The 26,459-nt window shown below is 39.0% G+C and overlaps 1 protein-coding gene across 1 annotated transcript in view; it reads right to left on the bottom strand.

The window, feature by feature from the left end:
- NCK2 (NCK adaptor protein 2) overlaps window positions 1-26,459 on the bottom strand; it is a 91,484-nt gene that overhangs the window by 17,699 nt on the left and 47,326 nt on the right. Inside the window, exon 3 of the mRNA XM_003203176.4 lies at window positions 11,047-11,288. Coding sequence (XP_003203224.1) covers window positions 11,047-11,272 — 226 coding nt within the window. The 5' untranslated portion in view covers window positions 11,273-11,288. The remainder of the gene's footprint in view (window positions 1-11,046; window positions 11,289-26,459) is intronic.

Below are 26,459 nucleotides of genomic sequence, written 5' to 3'. Positions count from 1 at the left end.
AAAAAATCAGAAAATGGAAACTCTTCTTTAAATGTCAAAGTAAAATTTTGACATTTCTAAAACCAGGCTGCTTTATCACTAGCTTTTTTTTCCCCTCCAAATACAGGAAGAAGTACTGTCAAAGTTTCCCATATAGCAACCACTATTTGGTACAGAAACTTCCATAAGAAATGAACTCAACAACTGCATTAAAAACAACTACTACGCTAATTCCTGTAATTTAGATATTGTTAAACGTGCTTATCTCTTACCAGGAAAAGTACATTCAAATTTCACTGCCAGATAACGAATTTCCTGTACCAAGAGCATTTCAGTGCCAAGAGGTTTAGATGAAAGATGTTCTACATGGAGTTACATAGTTTTTCAAAGGCACCGAACACAGGAGGCAAAGGCTTCCGTCAATGGTCTCCTGCATTTTCCTACTCCAGTGCAAAAGCGAGGTACAAGAAGTCTCACCTGGCAAAATTGAAAGAGCCCTGGGATTTTAAATCCCATACAGAGTATAAAAGGCATGTAAAATGGATGGACTTTCCCAAAGTCATCTGGATCTGTGGTTCCAATTTCTGTCTACAAATTCAAAAGACAATACACTTTACATATAGTCTTCACTTTCAAACAGAAATAGTTTAAAAATGTTTCCACCCACATTGTAATCTTATTACCCCACTGAGTTTTGTAGCATGCCACGATAAGTAAAAATAACCCAAGGCAATCCTAACATTCTAAGAAAACATTAAAATAAGAGACATGTCTTCCCAAATCTAATTAAAAGCAAACAGTCATGTTTACTGTTGAAATGTACGTCAAGGAAAGCCATCTTTGCCACTAAGAATCCTATTCCTTAAAAAGTGGTGGACACTGCCTTTGCATAGCAGGTTTTTAAACCATTGGATGCCTGCATACATTGTCAGCATCAAGATTCCTGCTCAATGCCATACACCACAAAATGAAACATCTTTGAGACTCAGGGAAGGAATGGAAATCTCCTCTTGTACATGCTAAGACAAAACAAATTGATTTTTGGCATGAGTACTAATTGAGAAGTTTTGGTTGTGCGGTATGAAAATACATCACCGGCTGGCCACGTATCTTCTAAAAGTGGAGCTGTGGAAACTGATCAGAAACTGAGAGACCCTGGAAGATGAAATGCTCAACAGCCAGGTTGGGGGGGGGAGGGGAGTGGGGAGAGAATCACCGAAGAGATCCAGTGATACTGGAAGAGCTATCTGGGGATGCAACAGGAGGAAATACTTGCATCTGAATCAGAGGAAATCCTCCCACAATGCTTTCAGTAGAAAGAGCAGCCATTGCCATGTCAATACAGAAGAACAGTTCATCCTCTGAGTCACCATAATTCTTCAGAAGTGGTATCACCGAGAGCACTGTGTGTGAGAGCACTCTGTGTGTACCTCTTCTGCCAGCCATGTTACTTCAGTGCATGTGTGGGTCACAGCCATGCGCAGCAAGCCAAGTTCGGGCTGCAAGAGGGGTCAGGAAAACCAGTGGCAGTGGGATGACTCTCTTGAACAGGAAACTACAGAAGTACTTAGTACTGAAAATGAGACACCCGAGGCCAAACACAAATACATGTTAAAACATCAGAGGCTAATCAAGAAGCAAAACCAAGACCCTCAGACTGCAACAGCTGAGGGCAGTAATATCACCAAAAGAAAGCACCACAAGCATAGTTCAGGTAATTGTCATATCTTTGCAAAGTGTGGTTATGACTAAAACAAAGAACTGTTCTGCAGTACATAAGTGTCAAACTGCACCTCCAAGCACAAGCACATAGGCTGAGAAAGGGGGAGGGGAAGACCCCATTACACAAAGCCTCCAGTACAAAGAAAGCGTTCTTTCTAAACAAGCAAAGGTTTCTTTATACCCTCAGCCTTGCAACATTTCACTAGATAAGAAAAAATCTGCCAAAAGGTAGGACAAATCCTGACAAATCCTGGTTGTTTTTTTTTTTTTGTTTGTTTGTTTGTTTTTCTCCCCATGTTATTAAAGCAGCAAATCCTTTAAATATCCATCCCAATAAATAATTTGCATAGAAGAAACTTTCAACAGAATGTAATATGCGCAACTGAAAATTGAAATAACAGCCAAGGTGTGTTCCAGGTGCCAGCTGGAGCTCAGGGACACTGCAAGAAGCAGCAGGTTCTGCTTTCACGACCGCCGTTTCTGACTTCACACCTAGGATCAGATAAAAGGCCTACTGTACACATCCGGCACCGCAGGCCTTTATTGAGAACAAGCAGCAGCATTACCAAACAATGCTTGGTGTTTTTTTCCCCCACAGCCTGCTTTGCTATTTCAACTTTTTTTTTTCCTTTTTAGCACAAGTTCTTTTAGAAATTATAACATATATTTTTAAGAAGGTCTAGTTTTAGTTCCTCAGAACACAGACAATTTGTTTAATACTACTTTTACTGGACAAAGCTTACTAGGTATAAAAGTTACATAAATTTTAACAGGTATACAATATGCCCATAACCATAAGTGTGCAACTTTCTTTGACATATCCTGGGTTATTACTTTAGCATACATAATGTAACACCAATTCAGAATGATTAAATTCTTCTGCTATTATTTATTTGTATGTATGTATGTATATATATATATATATTATATATATATATATAAAATCAACGTTGAGATAAGCAGGCCCTACCTTGTCAACAGGATCTTCCTGTATCACTTTCCACAGACAGAAACACTGCTATTAAATATCTCTAGACCTTCAAAGATCATCAGTGGATTGCAGAAAGCAGATTAACTCAGATCTAGGTTATGATGATGATCATAAGGCAGACATATTTCCAGGAAGTAGAAAAGCAGTTGAATTCCTTGTTATACCACTCCAGTGGCATTAGCACCACTACTTACTAAACCTGAATGCTCTAGATGACAACAGAAGAAACATATTCCCAGTGTTATGAAATCCCTGAGAGCATATTCCCTTTCTGTCTTCTTGGCATCTAGTAACAGCAATCCACTATCAGACTGACTTCTTATTGCTCTGAAGACAGTAAAAAGGCAATTGTTCAACCACCCAAGAAATCACACCTAAGCAGTTATTATCAGCTTTTGTTACCACCATAAAAATCACATTCCTCAATTTCATCATCAGTGAAGAATGAAGACTTTTGCCATCTTATTTTGAGCAAGGCAAGTTAAAAACAGGATGTGGAACAGTGGAGAAGTGCTTTTGTTGATCAAATGCAACTATGAAATAAACTATATTAATACAAAGAGTCTGGAAAGCTTAGGATCAATTTGTACTGTATATGAGAACTTTGACTAATTCCTCTATATAAACATGAGCTAAATGTCAGTATAGATGTTGCTTACAAGTCCCAACACAAACTCATCCAAGTCTTCCAAGAGACATGACAGACATGTCACTATTGTCATACCTACAATTTTTGATAAACTGGAAAGCTTAGAAGAAACATGAAGCGATATAAGAAAAATATTTTAAGTTCTGTTGTATTCCTAGAGGAGGATTTTACTTTTAATTTCATCTAGAGATAATTCACAGAAATTATGGAATCATTTAAGTTGGAAAGGTCCCTTAGGATCATGAAGCCAGCTATCCACATAACGTTACCAAGTTCACTGCTAAGCCATGTCTCTTAGTGCCAAGTCCAAACCTCTCTTAAACGCTCCTAGGGTCTGGGACTTCACCACCTCCATGGGCAGTGTGTTCCAATGTCTGACCACCCATAACATGAAAAAATTATTCCTGGCATCCAATCCAAATCTCCCCTGGCATATCTTGAGGCCATTACCTCACATCCTATCACGTGTCACCTGAGATAAGACCAATACTCTCCTCACTACAATCTCCTCTCAGATAGTTGTGGAGAGATAAGGCCTCCCCTCAGCCTCCTCATCTTCAGATCCAACAACCCCAGTTCCCTCAGTCACTCCTCATAACTCATTTTCTAGACCCTTCACCAGCTTCACAACTCTTCTCCACACACACTTGAGCAATTCAATACTCTTCTTGTGGTGAATGGTCCAAAACTGGACACAGCACTTGAGATGCAGTCTCACTAGTGCTGAATACAGATGGAAAATCAATTTGGCCCTTCCGGCCATACTATTTTTGATGCATGTTCAGATGCCGCTGGCCTTCTTGGTCACCTGGGTACAGTGCTGACTTGTGTTCAGCCAGCTGCCAACCAGCATCCCCAGGTTCTTTTTTTGCCAGGCATCTTTCCAGCCGCTCTTCCCCAGGCCTATACCACTTTATGGGGTTGTTGTGACTCAAGGGCAGCAGCCAGCATTTATCCTTGCTGAATGCCACAGAACTGGATGCAACCCATCAGTCCAGCCCATGCATATCCCCCTGCAGAGCCTTCCTATGCTCAAACAGGTCAATGCTCCTGCCCATCTTAATGTTGTCCTCAAACTTAGTGAGGACGCAACTGACCCTCTCATCTAGATCACTGATAAGGAAGATAAACAAGACTGGCCCCAGTACCGAGCCCTAGGGAACACTGCTTGTGACTGCAGCAAATCTGATTTAATTCCATTCACAACAACTCTTTGTGCCCAGTCATCCAGCCGGTTCCCCACCTAGCAAGCAGTACATCCATGTGAGCCATGAGCAGCAGTTTCTCTGGCTGAAGGCTGTGGGAAATAGCACAAATACTTGGCTAAACAAAAGACTTCCTATCATTCTTTCTTTGAAATCTTTATATATGATTTAACACCATGAAAAGTAGCTACACACTGTAGAAAATTCAGAACATTCTTTTATGAAAAAAAAAAAAAGCCACAGAACCTAAACAGATTTAATAAATGACTATCATTTCTTACAGGTCTGCAATAAGGAAGTTCAACAACACTGGAAACTCAAAGTTCTAATATAATATAAAAATAATTCACATTGCCTTACAAGGCACGGTATTTTATTAAAATGCACTCCATAAGGTTTAAGAAATTGTGACATACATCAATGACTTTATTGTACAGTAAGAATGTATTTATTCTTACAGCCACTATTCTTTTATTCTGTAATAAATTTAACACCCAGAAAACACTGAATTTGACAACAACTAATTAAGAACAAATAAAAATATTTTCAAAATGGTACTTGATCATCCTGTCATATTACCAATTTAATGTGTTTTCTGCAATAGTAAAACTAATAGACCTATGACAGTTTGCAGATAAATGAACACAAATTTATTAAGCCAAGTTTATGGAAGACAATTTATAGCCAAAACTGTAACAGAAATACTATGCATATTTCTCATGATTACATTTTTTAAAATAGTGCTGTAAAGAACTGGGAAAATTTCAGGTAAAAAATACAATAAGAGACAAAGTAAGCAAATTTCACCAGTGAAATATTTAAGTAGTAATCGAATTTCAGCACTCAGGAAAAGATTTAGGTGTGATGTTATCAATGTCAGAACAGCACTGTGAACAAAGAAGAGCTTTCTGTTAGTACACAGCTCTTAAATCTAGCAGAAAGAGTTACACAAAGTGACAGCCAGATGGAAGCTAGAACAAATCATGTAAGGCAACAAATTTTTACATCAGATCTAACTACAGATGGAGGAGATGTTTTCTGAAACCTTGTAGTCAAGGAGGGTCAAACTTCTGAAAGGTGTTTTGGCCTAAAACTCTGCAGCCTACCTGGCTGATCACAAAGAACAGACGATGGTTGTCAGAAGGTAGACATGGGAATAATCAAACACACACACAAAATGCATGTGCTCGCTGACAAAACGTTTGGCTGCTACTGGCATTTCTAAGAAGCTGGGTAGAAAAAAAAAAATAAGTGTGACATAACACAATAGAACTACCCGAGTTCTTTTTTTCAAATCCTCAAAGCCGAAACAAGAAATAAAGCTCACTAACCCACACACAATTTAAAGACTGATGACTTATTTGCAGAATGAATTTTCATGACTATATTATGCAGAGAAAGGATGGTAATGATTTAGCTTTGGAGTTGAAACGTATCAAAAAGGAGTAAGCAGAGCCTCTCAACCAACAGTGTTTTCCAATGCTGAAGAAACAATACATTAGAAATTCTCTATTTCAGCTTTTTATTAAAGCTAGTGTTTAAAGAAAAAAGAACCAGCTTTCCCTCCAGTTAACGGAAAGACAAGGTAAAAATGGTATTAATTTGCTCTCGCATGGGAAAATGTTAAGTATGAAAGTGGGAATAAAAGCTTTTCATATAAATATACATAAATATATGAAAGGAAAAATACATTGGAGAGAGGAAAGGTGTAAAACCAATGATTTCTGGAAACAATAACATACGAGCAGTCAGGAACCAATGCACGGATCTACAGATTGATCAAGGTAAACAACTCAGAGGTTCATAAACACAGGATATTGTTTCTCTACACTCAACACTTTGAAGTAACTCTAGAGGAACAATAATGCAAATAAGGACTGCTTTCTCTCCATCTCATTTGATAACATTTCCTTTCCATGTGAAATGTCCAGTGTAACAAGTGAACTGCATCTGAAAAAGTTACTGAAATATTTTGCTGATGTATAAAAGTTTAATAAAGAAGAAACGCAAGGAGTCTTGTACAGATTGAACACTTCTGTGACATCTCATCAAGTTATCTGCCATCACTATCAGCACTCATCTGTAGAGTGTTTCTTTTGTTCCCACATTGTTTGTGAGCATCTCTTGTACTTTTAGTGTCTGCTGATAAACTTGTTCTTTCTTTTGTTGGATATCTGCTAAAAAGTATCCAAAACTGAAGCGTCTTTAAAGGTGTTTTTTTTTTTAATGCAATTGTTTATTAAAGGGAGTAAGATGGGACACCTTTAAGAAACTACCAGCCCACAGTACTGGTTGAAAAGCAAAAGCGATTGTCAGAAAATCACAGACATAAATGAAGCATCAACCCAGCGCTTCAAGACCCCTCTCACCACTCACCGTTCACACACTGCTGTCTCAGGAGCCGTACTGGTGTAGGAAAATGACTTGTAAAGTAATGAAAAAAAATGTAGGGCTTTTATTTTTGTTACAGATACAAGCATATTCTTACATATTTTTGCTTTCTTTGGATAATATTTCTATGCACTAGGACAGAGATGAAGAAGCAGGCATACCACTGCTGCTGCAAAAGCAGGATCCTTCGGTCATGGATGCAGAGATCTCAGAGGCAGCTCTGGGGCAGTACTGGCAAGCATCCATTCAGATCCTGCCAGCACCAAGATCCCAACACGTAGGAATAACTATTACAGAAGATCTCTGCTTGGGAGATGTATGCTGGACGTCTTTCATTTAGCACTTAACTAAAATGTATAAAAAAATATCCTCCCCGCAAAAGAACCACTGTTCTGAGGAAACTATTTTAAACTTCATTATAATGAATGAAGATGAAATTTTAATCACAGGTCTGGAAAACTGGCTTTTGCCTAAAGAACAGTAATAATTACCAGATTTCATTCAATATGAGCAAACAGAAGATCGTAATTTAAAATGGCTAAATTGCCATTAGCTTTTTACTTTCAGTATCACTCAGTTAAGACAAAAAAAAGAGAATGAGAAGTTGAATCATTTAAAATACTTAATAGGTGGCCTAAACTCTAGATTTCCTTCATTAAAAACAGTCAGTTGTAGCTATGAGTCTAGGAGAGTTCAGTTGAGAAAAGAGATTTAAGAATACAGAAGTAGTATCAAACAGAAAGGTGATGAAACCAGACAGATATCAGCACAAAAATAACAAGTCTTCAAATCTCTCAAAGTCGCTTCAGGAAAGCAAGGAGTTTTGGAAAAATTCCCAGTTGAAAGGACTAAAAGAGGATAGAGAACAACAGAGTAAGCCCTTAGAAAGGAGAAAAGAAAGTTAACAGTGCAAAGAAGACTATTGTTTTGCAAAAAGAGTAAGACAATACAAGAGCATACTTCAGAAGTTAGTGGAGGTCATCTGGGACTTGAGGTGAGCTTGTTTTCAGTCCAGAAGTAACTGATTTAATGAACATATGCTAACAAGTGTTAATCAGCCTTTTAATTTGCATTCAATGCATTTAAAAGAGCTGGCTCTGAACATGTTTTATTTGCCAATTGTTTTTTTTGAAAACTACAATGGAAATTTCAGAAGATCAACACTGTGCTGAAAATGGGCAACTATCTCGGAATAGCAAGCTGCGTGTTCCAGGTACATACAAGCTCATTAACCTCCCTTGAACCCCAAGCCAAACAACAGGAAAGCTGATGGGATTCAATTAAAAATTATTAAAGGTCTGAAATTCAATTAACGACAGTCAGCAGTTTTAGGAAATCAGCTTTCATCAAACAAGCACGAGTTCATCTTCTGATGAGATTAAAAATTTTCTTGATAGAGGCAACAGCAAATAGGTAATGAAGCTTCCAAGCATACTTGGTTTTTCTATATGACATGCCATCGTATTAACTGATACCATAAGCTTTCATTAGAACACACATCACATGGATGAAGAACTACTCAGCTGCCACATCTCAACGGCGAACTATGGCAACCATTAATTAAATAGTTACGGTATCGATTAAATAACAGACAGGGAGAAGCAGATCTCCATAGGATCAACAACTTACTGGAGTGCTGCAGTTCCAAAGGTGGATCCAGGCACAACTCTGATCACTCTCTTTAAAGACCATTACCCTTGCCACAGAAAGTAACAAAAGACCTGCAATTTCTCTCTGGCTATTCCATAGGATATTTGACTTATTATTAACTAACTCTTTTTCTTTCACCCCATCCCCCTGACCACTACTATTGTGGTGACAGCTTCAAATTTGAGATTTAAGGGCTAACACTCATGACCACCAATTCCCATCTGTGCTGGATTAGCGAGCTTTTAATTTTTTGTATGATCTTAGAAGAATTTTCTTATTTCTATAAGGAGAACACGAGTATCAGATAAATAAATGAATGAATAAATAAATAAATAAGATCACATTCTTGCTGCTCACTCAGCGCAAAGCATCCTCTAAGTTAGGACACATCCTCTCCTTGTTCTGACTGGGAAACTACTATATAAAACATGCAAAGCTTAAAGACAAAATTACACTGAGGAACTCTAACCCAGGACAGCTAAAAAGGAAAACTGTACATAGGTCTGATACACAGGACAAGCTTAAGCATCACCACACTGAGCAGTTCATATTACTTAAACCATAAAGAAAAAATACTCAAGCATCTGCATTTTTGCATGTGAGAAGGTGTCAGACCTAACTTGAGCTGATCTTTGGGCTATCTATGGTTTTGGCAGTGCCTTATCACCACAGAAAGTAGGAGCATAAATGAGCACAAGAGATGCTTAACACTTAGCAGATAGTGGTCACTCCAAAAGAGAAACCTGGGTTTTGTCACATGCCTCAACAGAAGTATACACAGATAAAATTAGAAGATATACAGAAAACTGACACATTGCAGCTATTGTCCTTTAGAGCTGCGTGCAGTGTGTCGAGGTCCGAAAGACACAACAAGAGGGCAAGTTCATACACAAAACCACCACGCTTTCCTCATGCTTCGTGCTTTTTTTGGTCACCACTGTAGTGTAGTGAAAAACCCTACAGCACACAGCTTTTGTGAGGCTCAAGGAGGAACCCTGGAACATATGTGAGGACACCAGCTCCTTCCCTGTATTTCTGTTGGATGTGAAAAGTTGGTTTATTTAGATAAGTGCTTTCCACATTTTTACACAAACACTTGATGCATTATCACAACAGAAGTGCAATCTTTTCATAAAATAATTTTAGACTATGTACATATATATATATATATATATATAAAAGAAAATCTATATAAAGGAGCTTAAAATTATAATTTGGATTTTGATCTTAACTAGTTAATTTATCTTGGAACTTATTCTTTGTACAGATCTTTGAAGAGGCATAATTATATTTTCTGGCATTCCAATCCAAGAACTGCAGAAAGGCCTATTATTTTAAACATTATCCCTTTACATTTGGTTATAACCTTGTTTGACTACCTGTCATTCTGCTATCCTCAATTTCCATGCTCTTTATTGCAGCTCAGCAGTGGGTAACATAGCAATGAGAAAGGGACAAAGAGCTCCGTTAGACACAACACTCACACAGAACACCTGAAATACAACTACATGAGCAATGACCATGACACTTCTAAGGGAACTTCCTTGTTTTCTAACAAGTTTAATCCCAAATTCTGATTTTTCTGTTGAGTTGGTATTTTCTACAGAAAACTGAAGCAGAATGAGTTTCCCCTACATAAGAGTTTGCAAATCATTGGTAAAAACTCAAACAAGTAAAAACACTCCCAAAACACCTCCACGCATATTGTTCTGTTCACTACATCCAAAAGCACCAACTAGCAGTTTTTTGGGCCTCTATAAGCAATCTGACCATTTATCACTACGTTTAACCTTAACCAACCATATGCAAAACCCTTTATTTTTCAATAACTTAGTAAGTCACTAAAATCACTGCAAAAATAAGAAAAAACCCTCATTTAATCTGACTTCCAAATACATTTCTTCCAGATGCACTCAAAGTTTTTCAAAGCTATGTTACTCGATGATACACTTGTGGAAAAAAAAAGAAAGCAAACATAAAACACAGAGCACATACTAAGCTTGTAAGCAGAAGTATCATCACATCAGACAACAGAAGCATAACCCCTTGACACTGCACACTGCCACACCACATAACCCCATTTATGAAGTGACTGAACTTTGCTATCATAGCAATGCTGAACAACCCATTTACACCCTCGTATTTGTAAGAGGATCTGGCATGAGAGGAGAGGACTCAGCAGTTCCTAACTCAGTGAAAACACTGATCTTCAACCACTGAAAATACATAACCTCTGACAATCTGGAACAAAAGTAAAACCTAACTTTCCTTTATATGATGTGACAAAAACAGGTTACACACCATCCTCCCCTACCCCCACACTCTCTCTCCTCTCCTCTCTCAGTCATTATTTAACACATCACCGAAAGAAAAAAAAAAAGCACACAGAAGTATTTATACGCATTCCCCATCTGAAGCACATCAAGCATATTAGACTTCAGAAAAAGAAAAGGACTTACCCAACGTGTCTTTTAGATTTTTAACCAGAGAACCTTTCTTCAAGCTGTTTTTTCGCTCCACATAATTTGATGGCACATATCCCGTTTTGTTGGCCGCGTTTCTTACCCTCCACCATGTCTTGGAATCATCTAATAGCCAAAGACGCTCATTTTTCTTGATGTCAAGTTCTTGGTCCTGCTGTGCAGTGTAATCCCACTTTGCAATAACAATAACTTCTTCTGTCATCTTTCATGGAGTCCTTCTGCAACAAAATATTAAAACACATTCACCAATCAATTATATCCTGTAAGTCTTGCTCAAATTTTTCAAACAGTTCTGAAATATGCAAAGGGGAAGAGAAAAATGAGGAAGTGCTATAAAGAAAATAAATCTCAGAATGGTATCCGTTCTTTAAAAATAAGGAAAGTCAGTGACCTTCGTTGCTTTTTCAGCCACTGAAGTATAAAAACATCTTGACAATAAAATCTAGTCATAAGATTGCCTCTGTATGTATATGAAATATTATTCAGATATACATTAATGCAGTAGAAGTTATAAAACCCATTTAGTTTTTTGCATATAGCATTATAAAACTATGCCAAAGTTAGCAAAGTTCTGATCTGAGAAAAAAAAAAAACAACAAAAAACAACAGTATTTCTTCCATCCTGGGTATGATACTTAATACATAAATCCTATACTCACACTCATATAGACAGATTACTTGCAAGTTTTCTGCATTTAAACAGTTATCCATCTACACTAGGAACTTAAAAATGCTTCAGTAAGTAACATAATTCAATGAGGAAATCTCCGCCATCAAGAGGGTACTGCTCCCATAAGCCTTGGTGGAGAATATACTGTAAGGGAGCACATAAGCATAGTTTTAGAAGAAGCATTTGCTTTGTCTTTGCTGCCAGGACAAGAGCAGCTTACTCCAGTCCTGTGCTGGGTGGAGAATAATACCCACTGCATTCTGGATTTTCCTCAATTTCTTCCCTTCACTGTACTTCTCCAGAGTGAAGATCCAGCAATCTTTTTTACTTATCCCTATAGCACCAGCAACCTTTTCAGAAGCTATCTGCCAGTTGCACGAAGACAACCGCATGCCTCCACATTTTTCTACACATCAGGTAATTACCAGAAACAACACAGCTCCGTGACAGCCAACGAATACAACAGCAAGCAATGTCAGTACCACTGACGTTCTAATATATTATAATGGCAAACAAAACAGAGTTAATTTTATCCTCTACATTAGAATCATAGAATCACATGGGGGAAAAAGAACCTGAAGATTATCAAGTTCAACAATCAGCCCGATCTACTGAGTCCCACGTCCTGTTAAAACACCTCCAGAATGGTGCCCCCGGAAGTGCAACTGAATCGATAGAAGACCTGCAGCGCCTCAGCTGAGGGAGCCGGGCCTGTTCAGCCTGAAGAGGAGGCCCAGGCCCATCAATGTCTATAAAAACCTGAAGGGAGGACACAGCTAGGATCGTTTCAGTGGTGCTCAGCGCCAGGACAAGAGGCCATAGGCACAACCTGGCACAAAAGGGAAGTTCCTTCTGAACACCAGGCACACCTCTGTACGGTGTGGGAGACACAACACTGTACAGGATGCCCAGAGGCTGCAGCGTCACCTTTCTGGGGATCTCTAGAAGCCACCTGGCCACAGCCTCGGGGCCAGAGGGATCCAGTATGCCATAACAGAGATCTTAAACACCATTACCTTTCTCAAAAATTGTTCTGTTCAGAATGCAAGCTATACATGCCACTTCATTCAGAAAGGGTTCCACCTGCAATCTGTAAGTACACATGCTTTCTCCATTTCCAACAAGAAAATGCAGAGGAACATAAAGTAGTTGAAAACTCAATTTGAATATAGGCGTACAAGGCTGACAGCCCCAAGATGAATTCAGAAAGTTGTGATGTTTTGCACAACAAAGAAGAATAAGAACTCTGACAGTTCAGAACGCCTGGGATATATACAGGTAGAATTGCTATTACAAGAAAAGTCATTATACCTTTAAAAAAAATTCCTCCCCTTAAAACAGCAATCCTGCCTGACACTGACAAAGAAATAGGAGAGCCTGAGCTTCGGAATGCAATCTCCAATAAACTGCCCCGCTTTCCAACTCACACGAAATGGGCAGATAGCCTACAAATCGATATGCTGATGTAGCCAGAGGGAGACTGCAAACAAGCATGTTCTGGATGCCAGTGTTGTCAATATAATCTCTCTTCAATTTAGATCGCTTCATTTTATGCCAGCAATTGTAAAACAGTCAATTCATGCTATTCCTGGGGATAGGAGAACATGAAGAAATAGGACACTATCAGTTAGTTGGCTGATAGTGTCACTATGTGCAGTTTCCAATTCTAAAAAGGTTTTTACAACACAAACAGGTTAAAATTATCTACTTGTTTTACAACCTGTTAATTGAAAAATCATAGAATCACAAGGCTGGAAAGAACCTACACGATCATCTAGGCCAACCGTCATCTATCACCATTACTACCACTAGGCTGCTAGTAAATAACACACTAGGCAAAACATTTGACTAATGACTGATAGAGAACCAATAAACTCTAAATCTAAGGGGAAAAAAAAGCAGTCCCTCATGGTAAGAGTCATCAAGCTTTTCTCCAAAGTGCTGTACAAGGACAGAGGCACAGGAAGAAAAGCATACAAACATAAGTCAGGGTTGATGACATCAACTGTGTGGTCCTTGGAAATTCCCTCAGGACAGGGAGCCCGAGCTACCTGATTTCCACAATTCCAACTTCTTGTTACATGAAATTGCCGCTCTGAATCAGAAATGGTGTCATGACACCAGGAGACCCTTGTGTTACAGTTTTTCCAAAAACATAGGGGATCCAAGGTTCTCAGATGGCAGGCTCATACAGAGCCCAATGCACTACCACACTACAGTGTTTGCAGTTTTGCTTAATGTCAATGGCACAAGCATTCCTACCCAACAGGAGATTCCTTTTTTATAAAGAGTTAAAATGTACCATACATCTGCAGTTAAACATCAGCCTACTTAAAGTTGTACAGAAGATTTTCTTTTTTTCTATTTTTTTTAATGTGAGGGATCAGGGTTGAACTTCTTAAAATTACTTCCTTATAGTTACTTCATTCAAGTGGCTCCATGAAGGACAATACAGTTCTTCCTGTGACATTTGCAGAGCTAACATTTCCTTGTATGTGAATAAGGACACATTTGTTCTCCAGGAGGGGGGCAGTAGAATTAAGTTTTGAAATGCTTCTGCCACATAGCAGAAAACAAGGGATTAGAAGCAATGACATAAATAGATCTGCAGAAAACATAAGGAATCAAAACCATTACAATTTTCCGGAGCATTCAAGCATTCCATATAAATTCCACATGCATTCAGATTGTGAAAATTCCTAAGCATATTGCTTTTAGACTGCACAATCAAAAATACTGCAGTTCCTGCAGCCTCTATGTTAACATGACTCTTCTGTATCAAGAAAACCCATTTCTGCTAACAGAGCACAAGCTTGTGACATGTTCTTGCTCATAAAGTTCCAAAGTCCTAACAGTGAAAGACCAAACTTCCTCACATCAGATATGAGAGTATCTCACAGTTTGAAAAGCACCAAGGAAAAGCTTTGAAAGAATTCTACAAGCTTTGGGATATATCCATACTTTCAGCCTCTCTTCTGCAAGCATTTCCTTCACTGCTAGCAGTGCCAGTAAGCTGATTTGTTCGAGCAGTATTGGATATGCAAAAATGTTGTAACTAAGCAGTTACAAACCACAAAAGTCATATGCTTTTACTGTGTGAATATTAACAGACTATAAGAGTTAAAGCCAAGCTTGTTTACCAGTCCAGGTCTTTTGGAGATTGTATCAGACCACATCTAATAATAAAAATGAGTGATAAATGGCAATGCTTCCAACTGGATGGAAACATACATAAGTTCAGGCTTACACTGTGAAACACGAGTGCCACCAGGCAAGCTTTTAGTTGTAATTCTCAACACAGCAAAAGTGTCCAAAAATAAAAGCTAGCTATTCTCCAAAACATAGGCAGTTTAAACTTGATTTCTCCAGAAAATATGTAAAGTTTCATAGAATCACAAAGGTTGGAAGAGACCTATGAGACCATCTAGTCCAATTCCTGCCTACCATCAATGTTTCCCCTCTAAACTACAACTCTTAGCAGAACATCTGAATGTTTTTCAAACATCTCTGGGGAGAGTAATTCAACTACCTCCCTGGGTAGCTTGTGCCAGTGCCTGACCATTCTCTCAGTGAAGAAATGTTTCCTAATGTCCAACCTGATATTTTCTTCTGGAGATTATAGCTAGAAGTTAAGTATGGAGAAAGTGAAAACAAAACTGAAAGCATTGCTCTGCAGGAGAAACTCAACATTAAGTACTGCATTAGAACGATAAGTGGTTTTATTATGGTGACCTCAAGCAACTCCACTGTGATGGCAGTCTCGTTAATGTTATCAGTACTACTATGGAAGTTCCGGGAATCTTTCTACTGCCTTCTGTATCTAAGGTTCACGGAGGCAGCAGTTAACTTGAAAGGTAATATCTGCACTGTGTTTCACCAGAACCACTAGCGGATAAAACCAAAGATAAAATAACTCAAAAGTGAAACACTAGAAGCACAGTGTCTTGTGATTCTAAAAGTGCTGCAAATCTTTAAATGAAGACAAGACTTGAAGTATAAATGTCACAGAAAATGCCTTTAGGTGGAAATTTATTTTGAAAGAGTTATTTAGCTAGAAGTAAAAGAGCAGCTTTTGGCTACATCAAAATACATGCCTCAGGGAGGAAAAACAAGAAAGGAGATGGAAAAAAACCGACTTAGAGTGAATTTCTCATTCATGCATAAAACAACAGTTACCAAAACTTTCACTCTGTTCCGAAATACAGGTTTTTAAAATCATTTTCCATAAAAACTGCACCAATACTAGGAACATCTGTGTGCAAGAACTGGATTGAGCTCAGATATTTCAGCCACTTTGCTCCTCCATCCAGCTGATGGTTCTCTGTTAGGAGACAAGTCCTATCTTTAGCGGGAGCTGCACTACTCCAGAAGCTCATGTGCAAATGTTCAAACACAAATACACCCTTTGGGGAGAGAAAATGGAAATCGTGCCAGGCTAGGATGGCAGTAAACAACAGCTCAGCGAAGGGAAGTCAGTTACAAACAGACTGCGCTGAAAAGCTGCTCAAACAGGTGAGGAACATTAGCTAACTCTTCGACAAAACAATGCAAGCAATATTTCAGAATATTTATGTAAGCTTAAACGTAGAAAAACTTTATTTGCTCCCACATACTTGTAAGACTGGTAGCGATTTTTCCATACACAATCAATTACTTGCTCAGTTGATAGTACCTACAATATAAAACTTCCCAATGTCGTTACACAGATCTCATTTTCTATCGAGATCACCAAGTCTCATCAGAAATGTTTCCTTCCAGAGATAACACGTTTCTTCCATAAATACAGATCTCTCCAGCATGCTGTTTGATCAGAGAGCTTCTCAGCTCACCAGCTGATACCAGCTCTACGTCCCACCAGCTGAATGCCCTGTCCCTACAAGCAGCAAAGCAGCAACTCCTCTTGCCTGCAGGAGTAAGGCTCACGGCCATGCCAAGGATGAGCTTAGAGCAGACAGTGCACAGCAGAAACAACGTTGAAGCTTTGAAGACTTTCTAAGCAAAGTACTTGCTCTCCCTATTCACCATTTATTTAGCAAAATGAAATGTTGCTGAAAAAATGACTGACAGTAATGCCTGAAGTTTAATCCCTCACCAAGGGAACAAGCAAAAATTCTATTAATAGGAGGTGACAGTGCATATAACAGACTTCTGGAATTGGATGTGTTCCTAAGACACACTGAAAGAAAGGTAATAACTTAATTGATATGGAGGTTTTTAAGTGACACTCATGTACATAAGATGTAATTACTATACAGTATTTAGTTTATTCTCTTGGGAGAACGAAAAGATAGCTAATGACACAGAAGAGCTTCCTCTAAGAACTGAGGGCTGAACACCTCTCCTTCTCCATACACCAAACTTCAAATCAAACTGGGCTTTGAGCTCTGCAGCCTGGGCTGCTGAAGGCCCTGCCACCTACCATTCCCTTACCTTACCTTTCACAGGCTACAGCAAATGGGAAACATGTGGCCTTCTACAACAACGCAGCTGTGGAAAACAAAAATAAAAAGTCTTTCTCCATCAGGGCCACTTTCATAGTAAGTGAATGGGATTACTGAATTCAGTGATTAATGAAATAACTTATTAGATCCCTTCATTTGAAATGCGCTTGAAGGTCTGAAACTTTTCTATTGATGAAAATGCAGTCTATGCTACTGCTTCGGTCTGATGGTTTGTTTCTACTTACAGATCCTTCTAATTGCTGCTTGTGCGTGGTTGCTTGTTTTGAATTGTTTTTACTATTATTTTTAAATGCACTTGGAAGAATAGTTTTGACAATGCAGAAAAGAAAATCTCTTTAAAAAGAATAAACAATTTTGCTTTATTTCTAGCTAACAGCAGCCCTTTGTTGTAACTGGTAAAAACCCTTCCATGCTCCACTGCAACAGCTCTTTGCTGAAGCTCAGACAAATGACAGTGGATCACATAAAGGTCACCTTTTCTAACTGCTTCTGCAGTTCAACACTTTAATATGGCAAATAATGTGTCAATCCATCTCAGGGGACATATTTATTTGGAAAGAGGTCACTACACCAAAAACTATAATACGAGTACTCCTCCCATCCCCACCTTTAAAGAAAGTATCAACTACATAACTGTAGTGACCAAAGATTCATTGTCTGGCTATGCAATTTTAAGGTGTCAAACAGATACCTATGTAGAAAAACCTGCAACAGGACAGTACAGTAATCATGATAAAGATTCAGTTCTGACACTCTGATAGAACTTGGCTCAGCAACCTTCAGTGTTAAGCTTTAAATTCAAGAACTGACACTGAGCATTGAACAACAGACACAACTGGAAATTTAAAATTGATGGATGCATTCTATTTATCAAAGGGAAAGTGTTCAAGCTGAGCCTTCCCTGCAAAGATCTCTTTTCTTTTTTTTAAATCAGTGACTGAGGAATAGAACACTTTTGAATGCTTATGGATCTATGTACTTAATGAAAGTATTATCATATAACCACACACAATAATATCTGTAATAAATATATGTATATAAATAATCTCATATGCATACATATATCCCTCACATGCATATATGCACACACATTTTGCTGGGAACCAGATACAGTGTTCCTAGAATACTATCTGAACACATAGTATACGAGAACAAAAAGTACATCCAAAATTTAAGGGGGCTTCAGACTGAGAATAGAAGACATATACACACACATACACAACACACACACACACACACACACACACACACACACACACACACACTTCAAATGCTTACATACAATACCTTTGGTATTAATGGAAACCCAATAAGAACACTGCAGGGAAGAATATGGCACAGAACAACTAAGCGATACAGATCAAAAGGAGAAAGGTTGATTAAAGAGAACTTCTAGGGGGAAAATAGCTGTTTTCTACTGCTTGAAGTTCTTACGCAATTGCCTGGCTGCATTTGGGTTTTACTCTCACGTTTTAGCTATCAAAATGCAAGACAGTACCTGAGGATGTTAATCTGGCTTAATGAGGATTTTGATCCTGAGAATTCTGAGTCATTACATGACACATTAAACGGTATCATCCATGAGATTTAAAATTTCTCCATCAAGTGCTTTCTACATTCTTTGAACTACTACCTTGAAAAATCACAAGTAAAATACGTATTTGTTAATCCTGCATGTGTGAGTACACTAAGAATGTAATTAACAACCATCCTTTAAAACTGTTGTACTAGGAATAGCAAAATAGATGAATTTATACTCATAATAGCATATGTATAGTGTTTATCCATAAGAGAAACTTGTCACTACTCCTCTATAAGTTGTTCGCTACATACTGCAAAGGCACTTGGTGCTGGACAGACTTACAGCTCCAAGGCAATCCAGGATACACACATACTCCAAAATTCATCTTTCAGATTGCTAAGGCCAAAGGCTTTAGCACGTCTGTGCAGCACCTTGTGTAAAAGAGGTGCTGTGCAATCCATATGTGAGTCTTGGAGTGCCACCCTATTACAGAAGTGCAGAAACCTTCCACTTTAGGAATAACCACATAAAAGCAGCTAAGCATCTGCTGAACCACAGAGCAGTGAATTTAATTACACCGCATTTCTAAGCTATGCAGCTTTCCTTGCCATCAGATACCACTAGACTACATGACTCTACATGGACTTGACAAAATCTTCCCAACAACATGAGATACATTTTACACCCTAAACTGGTGATAGAAATCCTGTCCTTATGCTCTTCCACAAGGCGGCTGTAAAGTCCAGAATTGTTAAAGCAGTTCAAACAGGCATCTAATTCTGGGTATTAATATTGATACAAAAAACATTTAGCTCTTGAAATGGACAAAAGAGACCCATAACAAAGCATTCTGGACACATTACCTTTCTAACAAACAGAGCAGAGACATGCATCTTTAAGATAATTAATTAAATCTTTGGCTATGTACTTTATTTTATCCACTCATATTGCTTAGAGATTATCTTAATGTGAATGGATGAAGAATTTGTAAATATCTCCTCATAGGTATCGGCATGCTCTTACCATATTAAGCAGTGATACCTGATCACACTGACAGAGGTTGAGACAGCAGGTATAAATTCTGTATCATGGTCTTGGCTGCTGTTTGGAAATTTATTCTGATCCATCAAAATTTGTGTTTTCCCCTAGAAGTAGATGCAGTGCTCTAAACTATAATTGATGAGTATCTATCTGAGGTATTATTAAACATATGCTTCTTCATCATGCTATTTTATGCTTTCATGGGAGAAAGATTCAATTACAAAGACTTTATAACGCTTGGAACTATAGCTCATTTTATATAGCCTAAAAGCAATATCATTTTTAGAGAGAAATCAGTTTTAATCCAGGATGCATTTCACACACAGTCTTGCTTGACACAGATCCTCAGGTTCATGCTCGTTTTCATGATTAATCTTCATAAAAGCTTTTACTCATTTGATGTATTTATTCTATTGATGTACATAGCAATTATTATTGTGCCAACTTGGCTTCCACTTATCACATTAATGCCTTTTCATTAGTATCACCCCTCGGTTAAGTAGAACTGAGGTGTGGGGAGGATATTTTTTGGTTACTTTCTGATTAGACTTAAAGATAGCACAACTTCAGGGGCAGATAAGATGCTATAGAGGGAGTCACTAATATTTTAAGGACAGTCATTTGTTCCCAAGTTTCTACTCAATTTTGCATTGCAGTTCAGAATAAAAAAAATTAAATGACTACAGCCTTTTGCACAGAGATTCAGAGAAAAAGAACAGACCACTCGAATCATAGGAATGCTTGGCTCCTTCCCTTGACTCTCTTTGATGACAAGGGGAAAAGTCAATTCTCTGCTGACTTTTGGATTCCTTGTCAAGATATTTACAGCAAAGGTTGATCCAAATAACTAAGCCAATCTTTCGTGTTCACTTAGACCAAATGGTCATGCAAATCACAGAGGACACTTTTTGAGGCTCACAGACATGAGTTCTAGATATTTCCATCAAGCACTAGATGTTTCCATCTGGCAGTGGAACAGTGATTCGTTCTATGAGGCACTAAGGAAGTTTAAACAGATTTTTTTGCATATAGATTGCTCCCATGAGGGCATTACAGAGTGGGCAACTGGGAAAAGAAACAGAGAAGGAAAGATATTAGCACTGGCATGAATCTTGCTACACTCATCACCAGCCTCAGGTTAACACTCCTGGTGACGATCTGAGCCTGAGAAGGGCCATAAAATCCTGAGAAGATTAATGATGGAGGCATCGTTACTCCAGAGGAGCTGCAAGCTGCAAAAGCATAACTTTTTTTCTGCTCACAATAGCTGTCACCATAAGCACCGTTTACAGCCTGTGACTGCTCAGAGACTCAGGAAAGACTGCTTCCTCCCTGGGACTTGGTCTGGAAGAAAAGAGGGAAAGATGGATGATTTTCAGGTTCAACTTCCAAGTAATTAGAAAGAAGCAAAGCTATAGCATTTTTCCTATCATAACAGCCTGAAGAAATGAAAGTACCTCACTGATACTTTGTCCAGCTGCAGTCCTGCTGCTCCCTTTGCTGGCAACCTTTCAGTCCCCTAAGAATAATATTATCATGCCACAGCCAACAACATGGGAAAACTGAGGCACAGCTGGCCTTACCTTAAGCTATTCACAGAGTGACAAAGCTGGTAGAGGTGTACATGTAAGGAAATCTCCCACTCTAACAAGGCACAAGTAATGCCAAGGACATTTCACAAGGCGGTTACAACTAGCAGTATGACATGATAGTTATATTTTCTAAAAGAAAATTAAAACTCATGCAAGCAAGATTATTTCTTTGCTTGTTGTAAAAAATCTCAACCATTCTACTCCTTTTAAGCATTAATTTGTATCCAACAGTTCTTTCTCCCAGGCATACTCTTCATCCATGCTACTGAATGCAGTATGCATAGCCACATAAGTGAACAGGAACCTGGGCATACATTGCCCTTCCCACCAAAGACTTTTAGTTCCTCTTTCTGGTGGGGCAAAAACTTTCCAGAGCCAATAAGGAAGTGCCTTTCACATCTGGTAAGCACAAGGCTTATGAGTGACTATGACAGAATGTTGATATTAACAAAATGTGTTTCAACACTGCACCTTTAGCAGAGGAATTACAGTGTTCTCATCGAGATTATAGAAATAAAGAGCTGAGTGATAAGAGAAAAAAAAAAGACAGAAAAAATAAAGTGTGGTACAACCTCCTCCATTTTAAAATGGTTAGATTAAAAGATATTTTTGGACATATTCAAAAATGGATCTAGCTCATGCTCCTTTCTTTATACATGACAGAAGCTTTGCCACAGGCTGAGAGACAGTCTCTCTCATGCATCACATCCAAGGAGCTTCTGGTAGGAATCTAGGACTCTTTTGTAAAGTCACAAAGTAAAATAGATTTAATGTATAAATTGGTAATGCATGTCCAGCTCTGCAATGGGACATTCAGTGTGTGTGTATATATATATATATTCATTCATATATATATACATGGTAAGGAACTGCTGATGTAAAGGTGCTGCTGATTTAAAGGTGCTGGATGACAGTAGCAAATAAAGAAGCACTTTGCAGGACAAAATCTGCCCTTCAGGATTGAGTCCCAGAGCCGACACTCTTTGTTAAGCAGTAGAGCAGCATGAGAAGCAGACTGTCCTTTCAGCAGTCCTCAACAAGATTATCATTCAGGGGGTAAAGATGTCCTAGAACTCTTTTATATGAGTGACAGACATCCTTCTTGCTTACCAGAAGTCATCCCAATTTTCTCTCTACAACTTATATGTTTGAATATAGTTTTCCTCATATACTAGCCAAGAAGCAAAAGAGACAGAATTGGGCCTGTATGAAGAGGGAGAATTTTCTTATGGTTACATGATCAGCAGAAGAAACAAGGGCTACTTCTGTGTTGGCTCAGATACAATTCACTGTCTGATTGTGGACAAGTCCAAGAAACCAAGTTGGGTTCATCCAGTTTCCTACAGTGAATTTGGATGCAGTCAGCCACTCCTGTGTTCAGTGCCAGAGAAAAAGCCCATAAATAAACAGAAGTGTAAGCACAGCCAGTGCCTACGTGCAGCTACACTGTAATACAACCCAGGGTTCACAGGGTATTTCTCACTACAGCCCCATGACTGGGAGGAATACCATGCATTGCGGTAAGCATCAGCTTTGAGTTATCTAGACTCTCTGGAACCACAGGCTTAGTTCCTTGGCAGGATTAATGCAGCTCTTCATCCTTGGAGTCAACGTGTAATTCTCACTCATCAAAATGTTCACCTAGGAACTCCCACAAAAACATCCCAGCTTGCTCAGCCTGTAACAATCAAAGTACAAAACCAGGAGCTTATCACTTCAACTTCCAGTCTTGGGGAAGACACAAAAAACCCTTCCTCTGAATCCCAGCCAAAGCAGCAGTATCTCTATCTGATCAATCTGTTTGCTACTTGCAGCAAATTACCCTTGAAACATTCACTGTTCAGGAAAAGCATCACAAGAAATACATTACAGACTCCACTAGCAGAAAACAAAGTCCTTCAGACAGACCAAGGAGATTTGCTGATACCTGTTGTTAGGACTTCCTCTCCACTCCATGTCAAAGCACTATTCTTTCCTGGACCTGCACTTGTTAACGGAATAGATTTCACTAGAACAGAAAAATCTCACATCTTTTAGTGAAACTATGGAAGAGAATTTAAGAGGAGTCTCTTGAGCATCTCTAAGAGCTCTCCTCAGGAGTTGATAGCTTTCAGGGAGGCCACTGCCATGTTCACATCACACTTTAAGAACGGAACAGATGATTTTTCCACAGGAGTCCTCCTCATTCCCCATGCAAATACATTTTGTGAAGGATATCAGTAATCTGCCTGGAGACCTGTTTTCTAGTCATCAGGACCAGCACAGAATTTACAGGCACCAAGCTTAAGAAGTGCATTTATCTTTACTTAAGTTTAAAACTGTGAGATAATAAGTGAAGCAATACAGCAAGTATAATACAGAACAAGGCAATGCACCTAACCATCACTACATGAGGATAGCAATTTAGTGATTAAGAAAGATACAGCACTAGTTGCCCCACTGCTTTATCATCATGCAACAGGGAGGTCCTGTGCAGTGCATCCACTCCCAGGGGAGGTCTCCAACTTCACTACAAGTGCATCCAGCTTTTATGTTGTTGAATAAACAAGTTTGTGTGACAATTAGGCGGAAATATCTGCTTTCATTCTGCCTTTGGATTCTACCTCAAGCCTGGCCAGGGCTCAAAGAGGAACCCAAGGAAGTTTGTGTACTCGTAGGCCTTGACACCATGCTTCAAAACAAGGAAAGGTTAATACATTCTCATAATGCTTTATCTAAACTACAACTCTTGCTAACAAGATGTTTTATCCAAGATGCATATTTTGTTAAGGATCATACATGTTTTGCTAATGACTGGATACTGATCCAGTTGTGAGATTCAACTGGAGATCAGCTTTGGTTCAAAGCCTGCCGTTCAGACCTCAGTACTTGCAGACCTTGTGCAATGAGGGCAGGCCCCATGAAGCTGGCACCCAGGATCCACTGGTCGGTGACTTCAGCACTGCAGCTGCACTAACACCAGAGGGTGCAGGCTACAAACTCTTCAGTATCTGGAGTTACTTCTACAAAGTGTGAAACAAGCACCACCTGGAGGAGATAGAAACTATGCACCAGTCAGCCTCAGCCTGCTGACTCCCTGTCCAGCTTGGAAAACCTCCCTCCTCAACCAAGCAGCTGATTTTCCTGAAGATTACAAGAATTTAATAATCTGTAACACTAACTTCTGCCAGATTCATTGTACTAGTTAGCCAATAAATACTGGCTTAAAATTAGCCAAGGGCTTTCAACACTATTGTGACTGAAAATATCTGGTAAACAGATAACATGACTGCAGAAATTCTGTTTCTTTGAGAAACCCAACATGCAGATGGATGAGAACAGAGGAGCACCCCAATGCGTGTGCTGGTCATGAGTTTTTAGAATGGCCCTCAGTACCCTACTATGTGCCTGGTGGGGCAGAATAAGGTATATCCACTGATAACAGCCAGATGGAAACACTGGAAAATGCTTTGTTACTGAATTAATTAAGAGGACATAAGGCAGGAGGCATTGCTGCCTGGCAAGAGGCATCAATAACACACTGGAGCTTTGCTAGAGCTAAATACACCTAACAAACAGGGAAGATCAACAGACACTGCATTTCCTTAGCTCTGTTCTGCTCCAAAAATCCTCTTCCTCTTTGTGAAAACTAAAAATTTAAAAGGATATTACCCTCCCTCACCTTCTCTCCTGCCATTTATCTTCTGAGAGCTTGTTATTCAACAAGAAAATTCAGTATGACACAAGGAATGCAATGAAGCCATCTCTGAGGCATCTTTCCTCCAGAGCAGATCATGGTTTTCCCCACACTTCATTCCCAATACTAGAGTTTGATTACAGTCTTTTATATATTCTATAAAAGCTTTGAGAACTTCTTCCAGGAAGAGCTCAGGAAAAGCAGAACACAGTAGACAAGAAGCCTTGTTTTACCTCTTTTTTTTTTTTTTTTTTTAACCAGCTTTCACACACAGCTCTCCAACTGCAATCTGATTTCTCCATCAGCACAAGAGAACAGTAGCAAGATTCAAGCCTCAGAATGCCATTCCTGCTCATATCCTCTTGCCACAAACCAAGGTTGTCTTAGTCATAGACAACTTTCCAGCTGCATGCAATCTGCACTGCTTTATGCAAAGAGAAGGTGAACATCACCAGCACTGTGCAATTGCTTATGGCCACGGGAGCTGCCTCTGCTCAGACCAAAACCTATCAAACCTACCTCTTACACAGAAACGACTGCAGAAAACACACCCAAAACTAATTTCAATTAAGAATTCTTTTCAACAGCCTCTGCAGGGTTGAAGTGCTCTAAAAAGATCTGAAAACAAAGTTAACAACTCAGACTGACAGGTATCCCGACACAGACACATGCACATGCAGCATGCTAGCCAGAGGCAGTTACAGACTGTTCTGTAAGAGACTGGCAGCCCTCTCTTTTGTGTTCCAGTCTTGCAAATATTTTTCTTAAAACATGAGGAAAGCAGGAAAATGACTTCATTATCCAGATGGATCTATGGTCATTCATAAGATTTACATCATCTGACTCTGTGAAGCACTTCACTCCCTTACAATGAATTCAAGAAAGTACTTACAAAACAAACTTTTTACTATGTGCAACTTTTCCACTATATAAAAAAAAAAGAACATCACACTACGCATCAATTTTCACAAATACTGAACGCCGTGGACTCGCTGCTCAACAGAGCAAAACAGAGTTCTGCTGATTACATCCCTCCAAAGCATTACTCCTGCCTTTCTCAATGACTTTCTGAATTTACAAGCAAGAAAACTTTCAAATTCAGAAATTACAATACATTCCCCAGGACCTCCCCACCTAGCCATCAAAACAAATAGTCCTTAATAACTCAGCTACAAATCTGCCTTCTAAGAGATAATTCCTGTAAGGATTTTTCTGCGGGAAGAACTCAGCAAAAGAATCGCAGTAGCCCTAAAGAAACGTGGGGGGTTGGGGGGGAAGGGAAAAAGAAACAGTCCGGTGCTTCCGGTGAAGATCAGCAAGAAATACCTGCAGGCTGCAGACACTCAGACGTCTCTCTCTCGCTCTCGCTCTCTCGCTCTCTCTGTCTCTGCGGGACTTCTACAGAAACGCGCGAACGGTGCACCGA

Source organism: Meleagris gallopavo, chromosome 1 (assembly GCF_000146605.3).
Source record: "Meleagris gallopavo isolate NT-WF06-2002-E0010 breed Aviagen turkey brand Nicholas breeding stock chromosome 1, Turkey_5.1, whole genome shotgun sequence".
In the NCBI taxonomy this organism is placed as follows: domain Eukaryota; kingdom Metazoa; phylum Chordata; class Aves; order Galliformes; family Phasianidae; genus Meleagris; species Meleagris gallopavo.
The sequence above is the reverse complement of the archived record's forward strand: the minus strand, read 5'-3'. Positions and strand labels throughout refer to the sequence as shown.